The 20,118-nt window shown below is 38.7% G+C and overlaps 2 protein-coding genes across 6 annotated transcripts in view; one reads left to right on the forward strand and one right to left on the reverse strand.

The window, feature by feature from the left end:
• The window catches only part of PDE7B (phosphodiesterase 7B), a 453,333-nt gene that overhangs the window by 414,008 nt on the left and 19,207 nt on the right, over positions 1 to 20,118 (forward strand). For all 3 annotated transcript variants that reach the window (XM_072637668.1, XM_072637669.1, XM_072637666.1), the window contains 2 exons: positions 11,374 to 11,465; positions 14,473 to 14,617. In XM_072637668.1, the coding sequence (XP_072493769.1) occupies positions 11,374 to 11,465; positions 14,473 to 14,617 (237 nt within the window). The remainder of the gene's footprint in view (positions 1 to 11,373; positions 11,466 to 14,472; positions 14,618 to 20,118) is intronic.
• MTFR2 (mitochondrial fission regulator 2) overlaps positions 14,679 to 20,118 on the reverse strand; it is a 97,329-nt gene continuing 91,889 nt past the window's right edge. The window contains exons 9-10 of one of the 3 annotated variants that reach the window (XR_011973294.1): positions 18,934 to 19,051; positions 14,679 to 15,245 (exon numbers count right to left, since the gene is read on the reverse strand). Coding sequence is in view for 1 of the 3 variants with exons in the window: in XM_072637674.1 (XP_072493775.1) it covers positions 18,995 to 19,051 (57 nt within the window). In the remaining 2 variants the exon portion in view is untranslated. Of the gene's footprint in view, positions 15,246 to 18,912; positions 19,052 to 20,118 lie in introns of those variants that run through there. The other 2 variants (XM_072637674.1, XM_072637673.1) reach the window with 2 other exon arrangements.

Below are 20,118 nucleotides of genomic sequence, written 5' to 3' on the forward strand. Positions count from 1 at the left end.
CATAGGTTTGATTACCGTGGAAGTGCATGAAAGGGAATAATGTGTAATATGGCTAAAAATATAGGTTTGTGCAGATGGTGAAGGACTCTAAGGGCCAGAAGAGGAGTTTATAGTTACTGCTAGAGGTAATAGGGATCCACTGAAGTTAATTGAGTTGGGTAGTGATGCAGCCACACCTGCACCATAGGGAACAATAATAGACCACTGTCTGTTGCCCAAGGACCATCCTGGCTAAGTTATAATAATAGCTAACATTTATATAGCACTGACTGTATGCCAGGCACTGTGCTAAGCACTTTACAATTATTGTCTCATTTGAGCTTCACAACTCTGGGAGGTAGGTACTATTATTATCCCCATTCTGCAGATAAAAGAAAGGACAGAGGCAAATAGAAGTTAAATGACTTGCCCAGGATCACACAGCTATTAAGTGTCTGAAGGCAGAGTTGAACTCAGAGTTGAACTACCAGAGTAGAAGCACATGCCTCCATAAACCCTAAGCATTCTTTCACAAAGATGGCCCTGTCTTCTCTCCACTACTAGTGGCCCACTAAAATCGAAATTTCCCTCAGGCCTAAACTGAGATTTGATATTTTATAGCACATCCTGAGAGCATGACCAAGTTTTCTTAGCCAGTCTGTGCACTATTTTTGTACAACGTCATTTCTACTTTATCCAGTGGTTCATTAGAGACAACTAAATTGATCAAAGTCTGTCACACTTTGTTAAAATGCCTTTGATTGATTTGACTCAATCAAAATGTGTTCCCACCCACCTGATTTAAGGTACCTAGGTGTAATTAAGCACCCCAGCATACACAGGGCGGGTCTGCTATCACAGATTCTTAAGATCTACATTTATAAAAGGAAAGGCAACTTTTGAGGGGTCAACAATCACTTTAATCAAGCACATATATCATTCTCTTAGTTCTGAGGAAAAAGTCAGCACCCTGAACTTCAGAGAAAATACAGAGAAATTAAAGGTCAACAGATATATTACCAAATGTCTGACAGATCAACAGACAAATCCAACTGTCTAACCATAGCTACCAGAGAGGGAAGCACCAATATCTGGGTTTCCAAAGAGGGAGCTGGGGAGGTCAGGGTGGGGACTTCTTAGAGCCAGAGGGCATCACAACCCTTAAGAACCAGTACCTCATTAGAAAATTAACAAAAGGTGTAAGCCTTCCTACAAATCTTTCCAGGCCCATTAATGGGTGGGGAAGATCTTTAATCACATTAACAATACAAATACCTACAGTTTCTAGGTAAAGAAACTCTAGATTCTGTACTTTACTCCTAGTAAAGACTCTTGGTTGATAAAGGCAAGATTCAATCAGAGGTGCTTGATTATATCAAAACAAAAACAGCTGAAAGATCCTACTTTACTTGCCATCATACTAGGCATAGCATTTTATCACTTACTTTAGGTAAATTGGGGTAACTAAATGGATTTCATCAATCCCTACTCTTTTATGCAACATTTTACATTTACATTACATGATGACAATTATATGATGATTTAATGTTTGCAAAGCACTGTACACATAGTATGTCATTTGAGTATGGATCTTTATAACCCTCTCTCAGACAGGTACTATTATTATTATCTCCATTCTATAGATAAGAGGTTACAATAGTGAGTGGTTTCGATGGCCAACTGACACACGAGTTTTTGCTACTGGAAAGATTCTTTTCAATGAGCTGTAGACATTGTCAATTAAGCGAGTCTTATGTACCATAGCTGGTCTGCATAGTTTGACAAAGTAACAATGACTTGACAAAAATGGCAAATAACAGTCTTATCCTTGGGAAAAAAGTTTCATACCAGTATAATTTTCTAAAAGATAACCTTTTCAATCATAATGGAAAAGCTCTATAAAGAGAAGAAGGTTTCTTGTCAGGTGTAAATTAGCTCGTTTCCACCATAGCACTGCTACAAAAATCTTCTCTCTACATGAAGTTGTGGATGAGAAATTGACATATATAATTCTAGAGAAATTTCAAGTTCTAGAAACAAACAAAAAAATAGTTTAAAGTGTACATAGACTATGAGCTCGGCAAAGAGCTTTGTAAAAAGAAAAAAATAATGTTTTAGATTTTTACCACAATGTCACTGCATTTTTTTTAACCACTGAAATGAAATTCACAGGTAGAGCCAATGAAAATTTAGATTTTTACCACAGTTTACCCTCACTTCTTTTTAATCACTGAAATGAAATTATACAGAAGTTGGAAATTCTAAGGAATTTAGAAGAGATTTGAATAATTCCATTAATGACATTGTTAGCAAGAAAATCTATTTTTTGTATGGAAAAAAGATTCATTTAAAGAGAAAAATAGAGACATTAAATAAAGTGTCGTTATATAATGACTATGAACAAAATGTCGGGTTTTAGCATTCAAGAACATTGGTTAAGGGAATAGTTGAGGCATTATGTGTGCATGGAGGTTCCTATGAAAGAGAATAAGTAAAGTAGAGAGGAACCATGCCAGGAACCAAGTTGGTTTCTGAACACTCTTAGCGTGACTTCACTAAAAAGCAGACTTAGGAGGAAAACATCCAAATAGAAGAGGGCTTCCTCCCTTTCCTTTGCATATCTTGGCTCTGGTGGTTGGACAGATAAGAGGCTCCCAGTACAATGTCCTGCTTATTCTTCTGTCCTGAGATAGAGGAAGGGCCAGATCACAGGAGGGAAGGCCAGGTCACGATGATGTTTCCATTGTTTGTAACCAAGGGGTTAGGTCCTTTGACTGAACAACTTCTGCAATTCATAGTCAAGTAAATGAATTGGAGATATTTCTCTCCTGTATTCTCTCTAGATCAGAGATTAGAAATCAATTGGGGTGAAATGTCAAGAAAAACGGTCATACGTTGGGATAGAAAAAAATATAGAGTGTCAAAATAAGCTACCTCCTAAAATCTGATAGAGTCAGCAATAGGGTAGGATAAGTTTGATATCATAGAGTACTTTAAAACATCCATAGATCTACAACCTCATCCATTGGGGTATTTTTCCTCCATTGGTACACATGGCAGCCTATACACTATCCTGCATAATTCTTGCCCAAATTCTTTCTCAGGTCCTCCACCCAACAACCTGGAGGCCTTCTCCCAGATCTTTTTATATTTCATAAATCCAGAGGAGTCTAGACTATTTCTGTCCTCCAAACATGCCCTGTATTTTTTTCTATATGTTTTTGCTCAGGCTATCCCCTACACCTGAAATGCCCTGTCTCCTTCCTACATCAATTAAATTCCTGTCCATCCTTTAAAATCCAAATCAAGCATTACTTCAATTGGGAATTCTTCCTTGACCTTCTTTTCCCCTCCAACTTCAAATACCTCTTTTTTTTTGTTGTGTTTTTTTAATGCATTCATTGTGTGACATTATGAATTATAATTATGTTTATGAACACAGAGCCATAGTTATGCCTCAACTATAGCCAAGGAATCCATATATTACAAGTACTCTCCACCCACCTTGCAGCCCAGCCGTGTCTCATACTTCTCCAGGCTGTATTCCAGACATCCTCTGCCATGTCCCCATGTACCTCTTAACAAGACTTCTTTTATGTGTTGTCTTTCCTCATTAGAATGTAAAGCCCTTGAGGTCAGGGACTATATTTCTTCCTACTTGTATTTGTAGAATACAAATAGAATATGTTTACTTGTATTTGTGCCAAACACAGTGCTTGAAACATAGTTAGTACTTAATAAATGCTAATTTGTTCCAGGACTATATCCATGATAAATTTTGTATCTTCCTATGTCTTATTATAACATTCTGAACACAGTAAGCAATTGATAAATGTCTTTTGAATGAATTAATGCTGGGTTTTTGAATGATCAAAGAAAGGCAACCTGATTCACCTCAAGATTTAATATTACATTCGGCACAGACTAGCTATATGTTAGAAGGCAGCTGGACAGCACAGTGGATAGAGCACCAGGCCTGGAGTCAGGAAGACCTGAGTTCAAATCTAGCCTCAGATACTTAACTTAGCTGTGTGACTCCGGGCAAGTGAGTTAACCCTGTTTGCCTCAGTTTCCTCATCTGTAAAATGAGCTAGAGAAGGAAATGGCAAAACACTCCAGTATCTTTGCCAAGAAAATCCCAAATAGGGTCATGAAGAGTCAGACATGACTGAAATCAAGTGACAAAGAACAGCTGTACATTATTACTTAGTGAAAACGGAAGCTTATTTAAAGGAATTTTTTTTTCAAGATATCTGTGATTCCATCACTTTGGACACCTCCTTCAACAACTGAGATTTCAATTCATCTACACTTTAGGAGATGGTCTCTTTGGATTTCTATAACCAAAAAAAGAATAAAATAAAATAAACCACTTTAAATCATGCGTCTAGTGAGGAGCCTCTGTGAACTTAAGATGGCCCTCAGATGATGGACACAGTTTATTTCTGGGCTTATCCTTCAGTTTTTCTAGATAGAATTTGTCAGAGTTTGCACTCTACTAGCAATGCCTTTGAAAGTCAAAGATCAGAGGCTCTTAGGGGACATGTTGGATAACGTGTTAGACTTACAGTCAGGATAGAGTTGAATTCAAATTCTGCCTCAGATAATCAGTAATAAGCAAGTCACAACCTTTCTTGTTCTCAGTGAAATGGGAATAACAATAATCCCTACATCACACCATTGTTGTAAAGATCAAATGAGAATATAGATGTGTAAAAAAAGTCAAGGATCACTTCCATGCCACAATATGCCTTTCAAGTATGATTTCAGAAGCAATTAGATTCTTTTATTAAAAAAAGGGGATCACATGTGTAAAATATAATATACATTGTTTCCTGTGTTACTTTGAAGACCTTTAAAGTGTTTTTCTGAATTATCCATCACAACTATATTCAGTTAGATTTGTGCTATTAACCTGATTGTGTACCCTGAGCCAGACAGATAGAAGTAATATCCATAGGTAGAACCAGGAATGACACTTACCTACCTCCTGATTCAGAATTCCATCTTTTAAAAACACATTCTTTGTACTTGTAGACACCTGGAAATGTTTCATCTAATTTCACTCCTCTATTTTTTAAAAAATGCTTCTTATACAGGAGCTCTTAATCGTTTTTGTGCTATGGCCCGCACTGGCAGTCTAGTGAAGCCTGGGGTCCCCTTCTCAAAACAATGTTTTCAATGCATAAAATAAAATCCACTGAATTACAAAAAAAAAACAGTTATGTTGAAATGCAATGACGTTCACCATCTCCAGGTTAAGGACCCTGATTGGCAATGTTTATTGAGGCTTAAGTATAATGTGTCTATTTCTTACTCTGACCCCCAGTCTTACAGGGATTACCCCAAGCAGAGGGCTTAGATTGGAAGGAAATAGTTGTAATCTTAGCACAACAACCAGGTTCTCTAGCAGATGCAGGGTGAACAAGGGAAAACAGTGTCATTAGGGGAAGGAGAGCTTTAATGATCAAAGTCTTATTCTCAGCCATCAGAGAGACCACAGAGTTTTTGTTTGTTTGTTTTTAAGCCGGAGAACCCAGTAAAGACATAGCCAAGGTCTCAGGCCTCCCCAGTTTATTTGGAAGGACCTCAGCAGGGCAGAGCAGGCTTCGTTAGCTAACACTTTGGCTTCTACTTTTCCTGGGCAATTAAAAATGAAAGCACAGAATGTTTCCCTGTTGTTTTTCCTCCTTTGTCACTATATATTTAAAAGTTGTAATTAACTCTGATTCCAGTTGTACACCATGACTCAATTATCTGCATCAGGCTTGCTGTTTTTCTAATCAGAAGAGAGTACCCAGTAAATAGAACACCATTTAAAGCTTCATTGCCTGATAAATTCCTGCTGAACTACCGTCAGACTTTTCTCCTCCTCTCTCTCTCTCCAGTCTCTCTTCTCCTCTCTCATTCCTCCTCTCCTCTCTCCTCTTCCTTTTTTCTTCTCTTCTCTCTACATTTTCCCTCTCCTTTTCCATTTTTCTTTCCTCTCTCTCCCTCTCCCTTTTTTCTATCTCATCCTGTCCCTCTCCTCCCCTTCTCCTTTTCCCTCTCATTCTGCTTTTCTCTCTCTCTCTCTCTCCCAAAAACAACAATATTCTTACTTTTAAGACATGGAAATACTGATATTTTATTAAAAGATAGGAATAAAATAGCTCTTTTGCTCCCAGAATTAGTAATAAAGACTTGTGGGAACCAAAAGTCAATTAATGGTTTTACCATTTAATTTTCTAAACCACCCACTCCCTAAATGAAATGTGTATTGGTTTTGTAGCCATGAAAGACATGCATTCACCTTTTAACTTAAATATGACCAATATTATTTAAGTTGTGAATGTAAAGATTAGGAAAAGCTGGACTAGGTTGCCATGGGAGACTGGAATGTCCTCTAGTGATTTTTAAAGTAAAAGGTAGACAGATTATTTGCTGGCATAACTTTTCAGGGATATGTGGCTTTTTTACACTGTTAGATAACTGTAATTGGACTTAGCCTTTTTATTCTTTATTATCATTACTTCTGTAGAAACTTTCTTTTTTCAAAAGAATCCTTATTGCTATTGACCATTTAGCCTCAATGAAAGCTAATAGATCTGTAAAAATAATTGAAACATTTAAAGATAATCTGGGTGTGAGTAAATGCTAAAGAAAGCTAATAAGAAATAAATCAAAGAATTGTTAAGTAGTGGTGAGGGCCCAATTGCAATTAGATGGCCTATGTTTAGAGTGGTCCCTGTCAGTATGGTTTGTTGTTTTCTCTAGTAATGTTCCATGAGTGAGTCTTAAGTAAAAATGGATAGAGTATATTATGTGAATAACCCAGAGTTGGAGCTTAGCACAGTAAACGGGTAGATAAAGGAAGTAAAGGATTTTAGTGTACTTCAAAAAAAAAGACATTATTGATATGGGATTAGTAATGGTCAATCTCTTACAATCTCTCACAAGTGTTTGTTAAGTATTTTCTTGGTTCTAAGCACTGTGCTAGGTGGTGCAGTGGATAGAGTACCCAGCCTAGAGTCAGGAGGGTGTGAGTTCAAATTTAGACTCAGATACTTACCAGCTGTGTGACCTTGGGCAAGTCACTTAGCCTTATTTGCCTCCATTTCCTCATCTGGAGAAAGAAATGGCAAACCACTCCAGTATCTTTGCCATGAAAACCCCAAATGGGGTTATGAAGAGTTGGACATGACTGATGTGGCTGAAACAACCACTGTGCTAGCTACTAGTGACACAAATATAACAAATGAGACAACCCCTGCTTTCATTCCTACTACATCCTAATGGGAGAGACAAGAAGTATATGTGTGAGTATAAATAAATGTAGTTATAAATAATAATATAAAAAGAAATACAAATAAATACCCCCAAAAAAAGGATAAAAAAGGGCATTAGTAGACTGAGACAAAAGAGAGAAAGTGAGAGATTAGACGTCATGACAGGAGCAAAAAGCAGGTTTCATGGGATGAGGGAGTGAGAGAAAATGAAGTATGGGGAAAGCTGAGAAGTCGAGATTGTAGGCTCCGAAGAGTTCTGAGTGATGATAATGTCCGTGGTTTGGCCAAGCTGAGTAAAGTTGAACAGAGATAGAAATAAAGGAGGCTGCAAAAGGAATTGTGAAATGAAAGGGGGAGGAGGGAGCTCAACCTCCATGCTGAAATCACAGGGGAGAAGGGCAAAGGATGAGCTGGAAAGAAAAGAATTGGATACTGAAATCAACAAGGAAGGTGGGATTGTGTCCTGCAGGTAAATAGACCTAGACAAGCTGGTCTAAGTGTATAGAGCAAATGTCAGGAATGTTAACCTTGTTATTCTCTCCCCGTGCTCATTTATCATTTCTGATAAGGCTGGCAAAAATAATCCAAATGTATAAAGGGCCAAAAGGGCAATATTGATTGCAATCCCATCCCAAATGGTATAGCACATCTGAATACAGATTTACTCGCTAGCCTTTCTTTATGTCGTGGCACATAGTAAGCATTTAATAAATGTCTTTGACTGACAAGCAATATCAAGTTCAATTAATGTTTAATTATCATTTATGTGTTTTGTCTCTGCCCTGTTTATAGTCTATCTCCAACTTATAAATAACTTGTGTTCAAAAGTTCGTTTGTGAGAACACATTTTTTTGAAGTTATAAATGGTAACTTCTCAGGCTAACCTATAGCAATTTAAAAAACAAACAAACAGTACTACTGATTAATAAAACTAAACTTGGACTTTTGGGGAATGTAGCAATTAAAGGAATGTTTCTCATTTTCTAGATCTCACCACTGTAATAACCTTACTCCTACCCCCTAGGATAGCACCGGCTGCTGTTTCATTTACATGGGAAATTCAGAGATTTAGTGTTCATAAGATGAGGAGTCCCTGTATTTGTAATTACTTTTACCAAATGGTGCACATTTCCATTTTTGTGATATGTAGCCTTTTGGGTTTATTCTCTGTCATATCCAACCCACTCTGGTCCCATCAATTTTCCTGGTGTTTACCTACAAATTAAGTTTCCCTTGTAAATTTCATAAATGCCTTTTTTTATTCCCTCCTTTCAAATATTATTAATGAAGATGTTAAATCAGGCTGACATTATAACAATGCTTGAGGCAATTCTTCAGATATCTTTCCTCTATTCAACAGGGACACTGCGTCATATATTATTAACTCATTGCAATTTGTGGCCCCCTTAAAAGCCCATGTGATGGCACTCATAGCCATGCCAATATGAATTAGATGCATAAATAAAAGCTCATGAGGTGCTGAATTAAATGTCATACCAAGACATGACATCCATTACTTTATACTGATCTATCACTCCCATGATTCTTTAAAAGCAAAGCAAACTAGTCCAGCATAGTCTGATTTTTCTTTCGTTCTTTCTTTTGTTAAGATCATGCTAAGATGATAATAGCTTAGTTGAAGGAGCAAAATCTCATGATGAATGACCATATCCAACTCATGGGTATTACTGGATGATCGTGGCCAATTCATGGATATTACCAGGAATAATGGGTCCTTGAAAATATGAGAATTACATCATAATAGGTACCCTACGGGTCAGATGAGATACTAGGGAATCTTCTATATATTTAAAACCTGAAGAAAGAAATGACTAAAATGCTTCAAAATATCTGTGATAATATCCATGTGGGTTGTCCTTCCACCTCTGCACTTTGCAATCTAGTCACACCTTTAGAAGACAGTGTAGAATTGTTGTAGTCAGCCTTCTGGTGATGAGCTTTTCTAGGCTTGACTGGGCTGATCTTCAAATAACAAACATCATTAGAGAAGCTCAAGCTACTTGAGGGCAAGGACTGTCTTTTGCTTCTTTTTGAATCCCTAGTTTTAACATAATTCCTGAAACATAGTAGGCACTTGATAATTGTTGATTGATTGATTGATTGATTGACAATAAACCTCATTCATCACTCAGTCTTTTCTACTTGGCAGGAATGGCTTAAAAATAGTCTCCTCTGACATATCCCTGGAGAACCCAAGACCACTGCCGTGTCATAATGAGGCTCCAGAGAGACCCACATTACTAATGGCACTAATGTTGTTAATAATGTTGTTAATGTTGCCATTTATGAAACTATTTCTCTTTTTCTAATCAAATGTGATGTCATCATTGTAGGGAGCTCCCAGATGAGGCAATTCCCTCCACCAATGCAGACTGGCACTTAGAGAGTTGCCTGGGACACTGAGAAGTTCAATGACTCACCCCATCCCACAGTCAATATGTATCAGAGGCAAGATTTGAACCCAAGTCTTCCTAATTCCAAGGCTACCTCTGTATCCACTATGCAACACTGCCTCTCATGAGACACATTAGAAGATCTATAAGAAAAACTAACTCTCAAATTGTAAATATGTTTTAAAATCAGTCATAAGGTCTACATGGCAAGGAAAAACAGGCATGAATATCTAAAGGTGAGGTGCACACAGAGCAAACCACTATCACTTCACACAAGTTTGTTGTTTTGTAGTTGTATCCAACTCTTCAAAACCCCTTTTGGGGTTTTCTTAGCAAAGATACCAGAGTGGCTTGCTATTTTTTTCTCCAGTTCATTTGACAGATGAAGAAACTGAGGCAAACAAAGTTAAATGACTTGCCCAGATTCCCACGGCTAGTAAGTATCTGAAGCCAGATCTGAATTCAGGTGTTCTTGACCTCTATTCACTGTACCACATAAGCTACCCTAAATTTCTCATTATGAGTACAAGATTTCAAGCTAGAAGAAAAGTTAGAGGTCAACCAGTTCAATCCCTTCATTTAAAAAAAACAACAAACTTTATTCCATCCCTGAATTTTATAGACAAGGAAACTGAGGTATACAGGAGCTAAATGACTTATGGGAAGTCATAACGATAATAAGTAGTTGCGCCAGGATTAAGCCTAAGGTCTCTGGCGTGGACTTGGTTCCTTCTGTTGCATGGTGTTGCCTTACCCCAAGGCTGCTCCTGGTACTGCATCTGAGGGACAAGTTTAGGTTTGGATATTTTGGGCTCTCTGTTTTTCAGGGCAAGTCTGGTGGCTCACTATTTGGGGTTATGCTAGTCAATACAATTCAACACACACTTATTAAGTGACTACTGTGCGGCAGTCAATCAACTAAGTGCCTACTATGTTCCAGCGACTTTGTACTAAGAGGTACAAAGAAAGGCAGAATACAGTCCTACTCTCAAGGAGCTCACCTTCTAATTGGAGAGGGGAGAGGACAACAACATGGAAACAACTAAATATGGACACGATATATACAGGATAAATCAGAGATTAAAAAAAAAACAGAGATGCCTGGCTATGTTTTTCCAGCCTCATAGTTTTAATTTCCTTTTCATCCTGCTGCTGTGATTCAGCAGAAAGAGTACTGGGATTTGGATTCACAGAACCTGGGTTCGAGTACTGTCCCTGCTGCTGTCACCTGTGTGACTTTAAGCAAGTCACTTGCTGTGGACTCAGTTTCCCCATCTGTAAAATGAGGTTCGGCTAGGCTCATTCCAGTTCTAAATTGATGATAGGTTCATCCTTAAAAGTTCTCTATGTCATGCACAGAAACACGAAGGGATGATGAGCTCTAGCCCTCAGCAAATAACCATAATGTCTTCTCTGTTCTCCATTGTGATCTAAAGGGAGAACATGGAATTGACAGGTGAAGATGGAAATTAATCTTCTTTCACTCTTTTCCATGGAGTAGGGAAAGGAAGGCAGTGCTTCTGAGAAAAGTCCTTGTATGGTTTTATGGAGCTTTTGTGTTTGGGGGTAAAGAAGGTTTGCCCTATTACTCTGTGTTATGAAGCCTGGCTATTGCCAAATAGGAAGTGTAGGCCTCACTACAGGCGTGTTCAGTGTTAGAGATCAGTATCTGTCCTCTCTTTCATCCTGGCTTTTATTTTCTTCCTCCTTAGAATGAGTCTGTGCTGGAGAATCACCACTGGAGATCTACAATTGGCATGCTCCGAGAATCAAGGCTCCTTGCACATTTGCCAAAGGAAATTATGTAAGTGCCATTGAGATGAAACATACTGATGCAGACACATCAGAGATCAGCCACTCACTCACTCCAGGGATGTCTAAAGATCCCACAAGATCCTAGCAGCTGTCTCTTGCCTGAACTTCCGTGTCAAGTCTGAGGGAGGTACAGAGGTATCAGAAACACCAACCCAGAAACCAGGAAGTTTCTCAGAATAGCTATAAAAGACCCATGACTTGCAAGCAGAAAAAGCTTAGGATAATATGTAGCTCTCTACTTTAGTACCCTTCAGAACCACCAAAATTCTGTGCTTTATGTTACTAAATGGTTCTCCCTACACATCTTATATAATAAAATAGAGGCATTCTCAAGGTCCAGGTAATAAAGGGTTTTAAAACTAAAGACCAAAACTATAACCTTGAAATTTTAAGTGAAGTGTAGATGACATTATGGGCAGTTAGGTAGTACAGTGGATAGAGTGCTGGACCTGGAGTTAGGAAGACTCCCCTTCTTAAGTTCAAATCTGGCTTCAGATACTTACTAGTTATGTGACCTTGGGCAAATCACTTAATCCTACTTACCTCAGTTTCCCCATCAAATGAGCTGGAGAAGGAAATGGAAAATCACTCCAGCATCTTTACCAAGAAAATCCCAAATGAGGTCATGAAGAGTCAGACACAACTAAACAAAAGATAGGATTACATATTTTTGTTATGTTATCTTTGTAGGAGTAAGAATTCAAAAGTCTTAACTAAAGATTAAATTTTTCAGAGGAATTATACTGGTTCCAATAAAAACTTCTATGTTTAAATTTTGCACATAGGACCTTTTAAGTAGAAAAGAAGAGTAAATAGAGTCAATAAATATTTATTAAGTGCTTAGTATGTTGCAGAGAAGGCAGGTAGATGGCTCAGTGGATAGAGCACTGGGCCTAGTCAGGAAGACCCAGTTTCAGATCTAGTCTCAAACACTGTGTTGGCCCTAGGCAAGTCACTTGCCCTCTGTTTGTTTTAATCCACTGGAGAGGAAATAGCAAACCACTCCAGTATCTTTGCCAAGAAAAACTTCATGGAACATTATGATCCACAGACTCAGACACAGAACAAGTTGTGCCAGGCACTGTACTAAGTTCTTGGGATTAAAAGGCAAAAGACAGTCTGTACCCTGAAGGAGCTTACGTTCTCATGGATTACATTAAAAAGACGACAAGTTAGGAGGGAAAAAAGGGGTAGAGGGGAAGAGTTTCCCAGCATATGGCTTTTAATTCAATTAGGGAGCTCACAGAGAGAATGAGACCACAGACATAGCTTTTGTCTGTTTGTTGCCCCAATTAAATAGGCCTTCTTCAAAAGACATCCTTAATTCTGACCCTCCAGCTTATAAAAGGAAGTACTACCCTTAAGGGATACTGATGAAGAGCATGTGACTAGTTTTCATAATCCATACCTATGCAATATATATAATTCAAAGAACATGCCCTCCTGACAAAATGATTATCATCTTAGGACAGTATGTTTTATTTTTTAGTTTCTTCAGGTCATGCTGCCTAAATGGCACAGAAGAGTAGATCGAATTTTAGAGTTAGAGTAGGGAAGGACCTGAATTTCAATCCTGCATCAGACACATATCAACCCTGGCCAAACTACTTGACCTCTCAGCTCCTCATCTGTGTAATGAGGAAGTTGAACTAAATGGCCTCTGAGATCTCTCCCAGCTCTAAAGGGCTGATCCTTTGATCCCACAGTTGGAGGAGTGTGGAGCCTCTTGAACCATCAGTTCTTATGAACTTTCTCACTCCCTTGACCCAGTAACAGCAATGCAAAGGGTTGGATGAAAGCTTATGCCTTCCACTTTATCAATCAATTCCAAAGACTGAAAGAAAGGCAAACAACAGAAGCAAACCAATCCTCTAAAAATTGGAAGGGGACAAAGGGTAGGTGGAGAGAAAAGAGAATAAATTCAAGGGTTGACCAGCTTTGTCCCTGCAATACACAGAGTTGTCCTATGTTCATGTCATTTTCTTCAGAGTATAAATTTCCTAGTTAGCAGGATCACCATGGATTCAAAACAAAAACATGCTTATGGGTCTTTTTTGGCTGACAGGCCCTGAAAGACATCTGGTAGGATAATATATCGAATTGAATGAGATCATGTGTGTGGAAGCACGTGATAAACTGTAAAATGCTTGACAGATGTAAGCCATCATTATTACTATTACTCCTGCTGCTTGCTTTTGCTTCTGTCACAAATCAAGAGTTGAGGAATACTCCTTTGCATTCTCACTACCTGCCCTGATTCTTTAAGTCTTCTGTGCTCTCCTGGCTTTCTCCACACACACATATGGATGTTATGAGGCACAAATTATCCCAATTCCATTTGCCAAGGTTTCATTCAAGCTATATCACTGCCACTGCTTGGAAGACTGGGAAGCAGCTAGGTGATATAATGGATAGATCACTAGACCCGAACTGTGAAAAATCTTAACTTTAAAGGGTCTGTGCAGCCCTGAGCAAGTCTGCCTCAGTTTTCCTCATCTATAAACTGGTATAATAATAGCACCCATCTACCAGTGCAGCGGTGAGGATATAATAAGATAATATGTGTTATGTGCTTTGCAAACTTTGTGTCCAACTCTTCATGACCATAGCACACCAGTGCTGTCCATGAGGTCACAAGGTTTTCTTGGCAAAGATAATGAAGTGATTTTTTCTTCTCCAGAAATATATTTTAAATAAATTAAATCTCTATATATACATACACATATATGTATATGTGTATATATTTGTGTGTGTATATATAAAAATATACGTATATATATAGATATAGATATAGATATCTATATCTATATATATACTAGCTATTATTATTACTACTAATAATGGGTCAGTAAGGAAAAGAGGCTTTCTCTACCAGTTGTAATACACAGAATGAGCTATCAGGGATGTGGTTTAGAACTGCGAGGTGACGAATCAATCCCATGGTCAAAAAGATTTGCCCTTTTGTTTGTCTTTTATCTTCTCTCCGGTGGGTGCAGACAGGATATTGAACAACAGCTGGGTTCTCTCATCAAGGCCACGGACATCAACCGGCAGAATGAATTCCTAACCCGCTTAAGAGATCAGCTCAGCAATCAGAATTTGAGATTGGAAGATGCTCAGGACCGACATTTTATACTTCAGGTAAAAAAAAAAGTAAACTGTTTTCCACATTTGCTTGGAGGGAAAAAAACCTTTAGGGACAGGGACCACAGATTGAGCTGATTAGAGACAGAGTATGTTGAACCCTATGGTTCAGAATTGTGACCCTCTTTATTAAAAGACATGAGACACTTAGGAAAAAAATGTTTTTAAACATCCCTATAAAGAATCTCTGTTTTATTTCTGGGAGCTGGTAGAGTCTCATTTCCCTTGTTTGGAAAATGCTTCACTTGATGTTCTTGATGAGCCAAGAGCACCACACAAAATGCCCCTGAAGTGCTGCTGCCAGCATGACATGCATCATACTTCATGTGTTGAGAGGAGGGTATCACCATGGCACCTTGGCAATTTGAAAAGGCTGCTATGTTAACATAGGACAATTTCATGCAGTACAAAAGGGAGAAGAATAGCTTTCCCTTGCTTTAATCCTTTTTGATCAATCCCTGTTTCAAACTTAGGACATTTTTACATTTCACTTAAGCATGGTGTGGCTCCCTGAAAAGAACACTGGCCTGGGAATCTAGAGATGAGGTGACTCCAGTCCCAGGACGGCTACTAGCTTGTATGAGCGTAAAAGTCACTTTGCTTATCTGGGTCCCAGTTTCCTCATCTGTAAAATAAGGAAATTAGACAAGATAATTACTAAGGTCCCTGCCAACATTAATATTTGATGGTTCAATTTTTACTTACCCCACTTTACCTAGTAATAGGTAAACTATAAAAAATTATTTTGAATTTATTTGAATTGAACCTGTCCAGCCCTTCCTGCTTCCACTCAGAACCACAAACCATCTCACAAATAAGACTGCTTGCATGGTAACTAATCAGAACCTAATCAAAAACTGAAGGAACAGGGGACTCCAAAGGGCTGGGAAGATGGAGTGAGCCTCCTGTTAACCAGCATGGTCAGGGAATCAGTGATTTGGGGTTCATGGCCTTTCTACCAGAAGTGGATTGCCAATTTTAAAAAACTTAGAGTGCAATAAAATATCTTTGGCATAAAAACTGAATATCCTTCAATCATTCTTAGATGATTCTAAAATAGGAATTTCATATTTCATAGGATTTTCAAATAACCCCAACACCTTCATTATTAACATCATTAACCATCAATTTCTGGAGGAAATTTGTAGGAAGAATTGGTTTATGAAAAGAGTACTGGTTTCGTAGTCAAGAAACCTGGGTGTGAATCCCGCCTTTGACAAGAAATAGCCATTGGGTTCTTTGCAAATCACTTTTCTCCTCTGAGTTTCCCAGGGTTGCTGTGAAGTTCAAATGCAAATGAAGTATTTCTATAAAACACTCTGTGAAGTAAAAGGTACTAAAGACATGTGTACTATTGTACTTACTGGAAAAAGCCAAAAGAAAAGAGCAGATTTTTATTGTTTTTCAGGTCATGGAATACTAGATAACTGAAGATTTACAATATTATTTTATTGTAGCCCAGTTTGGAGTCTATTATGGAAGGAGGGGGGTGAATTGGGAAGTTTACAGTTCACATAAGTATCTGTATTCTCCTAATTTTCTCACAAAATAGACAAATCGCTGGAAATAAGCTAGGCAATTATGGAAAACAAAGGTATAACTGAAAATCTGAGACTGAAAGCTGTAAGACACTCACTTCAAATTTGGGATGTGCACACTTTTTAACCAATTTTCCAAGTCTTGTCAAACTTTTTCAAACAATTTGTAAATGTCTAGAGAGTTACCAAAAAACCAGTTTCAATGAAAACTATTGACAATTTTTTTTTTTAATTTGCTTGATTCAGAGTTTAGGTTTTATTAAGCCCAAGACATTAATGGAGAGGCTTAATTAACCTCAGGCCATGTGCAGGTATTATTTTACTATTTCCTGTGGCTTATTGTACAGGGATGAAAAGCCTTTTAATCAAATGCTGGGCTAGAACTGAATATGTATCCAGTTTTTTTTCCCTAAGAAAAAACTCTTACCTCTTTTACCTGAGTAGACAGGAACTGCTTGGGGGGGGGCCTAGGTAGGGAAGACTCAGCTCCTCTCTCTTACTTAGTACTGCTGTTTTGGGCTGTATCATATTTATTCTTCCCTGATCTTAGGCGACAATAGAAGAGACAATACAGACCAACCAGGTCAGGACCTCATGAGTTTCAAAGGTCAGAAGACCCATTCTACTGGGAACTCCAGCAGCCAAGAATGAAAGAAGCCCCATATGTAATGCATACAGGTTCTAAGATCACTTTCCCAACCCACACTTGGAGTAGTAGATCAGATCCCCAGAATGAGGGTAGGCTTCATCTTCCCCTCAAGGTCCTAAGTGATTATTCTAATGCTATCACTCATGAGCATCTTTTGTGTTCCTCCCAATATCATTCACTCAGTTAACCATCTCCTCAATGTTAATTTGATCAGTTGAATTTCTCCTCAATATCTCTCACCCATAATTATAGCCCTAATATCAGTTATCTCACTTCAATATAAATCATTTATAAAAAGATATTTACTAAGAAGATACAGCAACAACAGAAATACAGACATAGCCTTCCATATCCCCCTGGTTCATCCATTGCTGGGCTGGGTCAAAAAGGTCATTTCATAGGGCTAAATGGGCTTAGATACTGCAACTTCTGCTACAGCATCGTTTTGGATACCATGGCTCTCAGGCCTTTTTCCTCCACTGGAGCCTCTTCTACCCAAACGCCTTTCTGGCCTTCTGTTGTTATGTCATTTGGTCATTTTCAGTCATGTCTGACTCTTTGTGACTCATTTCAGGGGTTTTCTTGGCAAAGATACTGAAGTGGTTTGCCATTTCCTTCTCCAGCTCATTTGACAGATGAGGATTAAGTGATTTGCCCAGTGTCACACAGCTAGGAAGTATTTGAGCCATGTTTGAAGTCTGAAAGATGAGTCTGGAAGTTGACTGGAAGATGACTCTAACCACTGCAGCACCTAACTCCCCCATTTCTGGCCTAGCAGCCAATTAAAAGACATTTCATCCACATGCAGAAAGCCAACAGGGCATCCCTGACTATGCTCTGAAATGGGGAGTGGGCCCTTCCGTTGCACACAGATTGATAGGCAGCAGAGAACACTTACAGGAACATGCCTATTTTCTCCTTCAGCCTAGAAGTATCAAGTGATGATACAGAAGAACCAAATCAACAACTAAAAATGCTCCTTGAATACCTATGGCAGTTCTCCTAAACAGACTAGCAGAAACCATGCCTAGCTCTTTGTTTTCTAGCACATCATGGTTGTGTTCATGCCAAAGAGATTCAAAAATAAGGTCAAGCAAGAGTAGAAGGAGCCCTAGAACGAGAGTCAGAGGACCTGGATGGGAATCTCTGCTCTGCTGTTCACTTCCTGTGCATCCTGAGGCAGTCACTCAGTCAGTCAGAAAACTTATTAAGCACTTATTCTGAGCCTAAGTTTCTTTATCTTTAAAATGAGAGAATTGGACTAGTTGACCTGTAAGGTCCTTCCCAGCTCTAAATCTATTATTTCTTTTTTCTTTTTTTTTTCCCCTCACTCAAGTGCTTGGGGTGGGGCAATGGAATTGACTGATAATGATTGACTGGAGGAGACACTGGACTGAACTTGAAAAACTCAACTGGATTGAGGCTTAAAGTCTTCTAACTAGCCCTAATATTTTAACTAATGCAACAGCAACATAGAGAGGATGCATAGTCTGGTGTATAGAGCCTTAGAGCAAGAAAAGCCTACTTTAAGTCTCTTCTCTGAAAGATGATGGCTGTGTGACCCTGGGAAAATCACTGCCTTCTCAGTGTTCTAGGTAGCAAGCTTTCTAAGGCTGGATTGTTGTTGGTTGTTGTTCATCCTTCATTCTTGTAGAGGATGTTATGGGGGGATATCTTGACTTGCAAGTGAATTGGATTTAAGTGAAACAGGACTCTGAAAAACCATCAATCTTACTGTCTCCTCCAGAGTCATCGGAGTCTAGTGGCAAGACATAGGTCAAGACTACTGGCAATGGCCCTAGTTGCAGTGGGAGACCTTGGCCTTTTTCAACCAAGGTGTTTCCCAGGTCTCAGTTTAGTTGCAGAACAGGCATCAATCTGCATTGTTAAGGAGAATTTCCTCACCCAAGTCCACATGCCAATTACATTACAGAAACTATCCCTATCAGCAAATTGAGGTATTCTTGCCAAAATGTAGGGCCAATACACGTTAACTGCTACTAGGGCCTCAGGTCAATCTCAAGCAGACTCTTCTATCCTTTGGTCTTGTCTCCTTTTGTTCTGCCCCACCCTCCACGTGCCCAGTGTGCACAGGATGCCCCTACTTGCCCAGTCTTCCATCTTACCCAAGTCTGGCTTCTAGAAAAGTATCCAATTCCAAAATCACCTCTCCTTCCTCTTATACAATCAAGACTGGCCTGGGATGTCCATAAGTGTCAGCCAAGTGTTGACCTCCTTTTTCTCCTGGTAGAGCCAATGTAACATAGTAGAAAGAGAAAAAAAGAGAATTTGAGGTCAGAGGCCCCAGGTATAACTCACACTAACTCTTTGACTTGGCCAAGTCAATTCATCACCCTTGACTTCAGTCCCCTCACCTGAAAAATGAGGGGACTTGGCATACGAAGATATCTTCCAACTCTAAATCTGTAGTCCTATGATTCCTAGTCACTAATGCCCTCTCCAACTTGAACTTCACATAGAACTTTGCTTTGCAATTTTCTAAAGCACTTAATATGTAATAGTGTATATTATGGTTCTCTGTGATTGTTTCTTGTTCCCCTACCACACTGTCCATTCTATGAGGACAGAGAGCATAATTGTATCTCACTCAGTCAACCTTATTCAACAAGCATTTATTAAATACCTACTGTACCAGGCACAGTACCTAGCATGGTGTTGTTTGTACAGTTGGTAATGATTAAAATGTTTGTAGAATGAAATTCCCACCAAAGTATCATGGATGGCTAGGTTTTGTCTTCCCAGTAGTAATAATAGCTTTAAGGTTTGCAAAGTGCTTTACTTATATTATCTCTTTTGATACAACAACTCTGTGAGGTAGGTAAGTGCTATTATTATTCTCATTTTACAAATGAGGAAATTGAGGCTGAGAGAAGTTAGCTTACTTGCTATTACTCTGCTAGCATCTGGGGCAATACATGAGCTTGTCTTCCTTACTCCCAAGTTGTTCACTCTATTTATGGCTCCACTTAGTGCCTGTAGGGTATTTGCATATTAAAAGAGGATCCTGCTGACTCAAATGAAGCCCTAATTGATAGGATGTATGTATGGAGAGGTATTTATGAATGGGGTAGAAGGAAGAGGGAATCATCCACTGCTCCTTGCCAGTGATGGAAGTCTTTTCACCATCTTCTTGACTCAGGACAAATACATGCAAATAGAATTGTTAACCCCACAACATACATACCTCTCCCCGACTCCTCTTTTCTTCTCATTTATTTCCTTCCCTCACCTCCAAAATGAGAAGAAAAACCTTGTAACAACTATAGATAAGCAAAACAAATTCCCCAAAG

This window comes from Notamacropus eugenii, chromosome 2, assembly GCF_028372415.1.
Source record: "Notamacropus eugenii isolate mMacEug1 chromosome 2, mMacEug1.pri_v2, whole genome shotgun sequence".
Classification (NCBI taxonomy): domain Eukaryota; kingdom Metazoa; phylum Chordata; class Mammalia; order Diprotodontia; family Macropodidae; genus Notamacropus; species Notamacropus eugenii.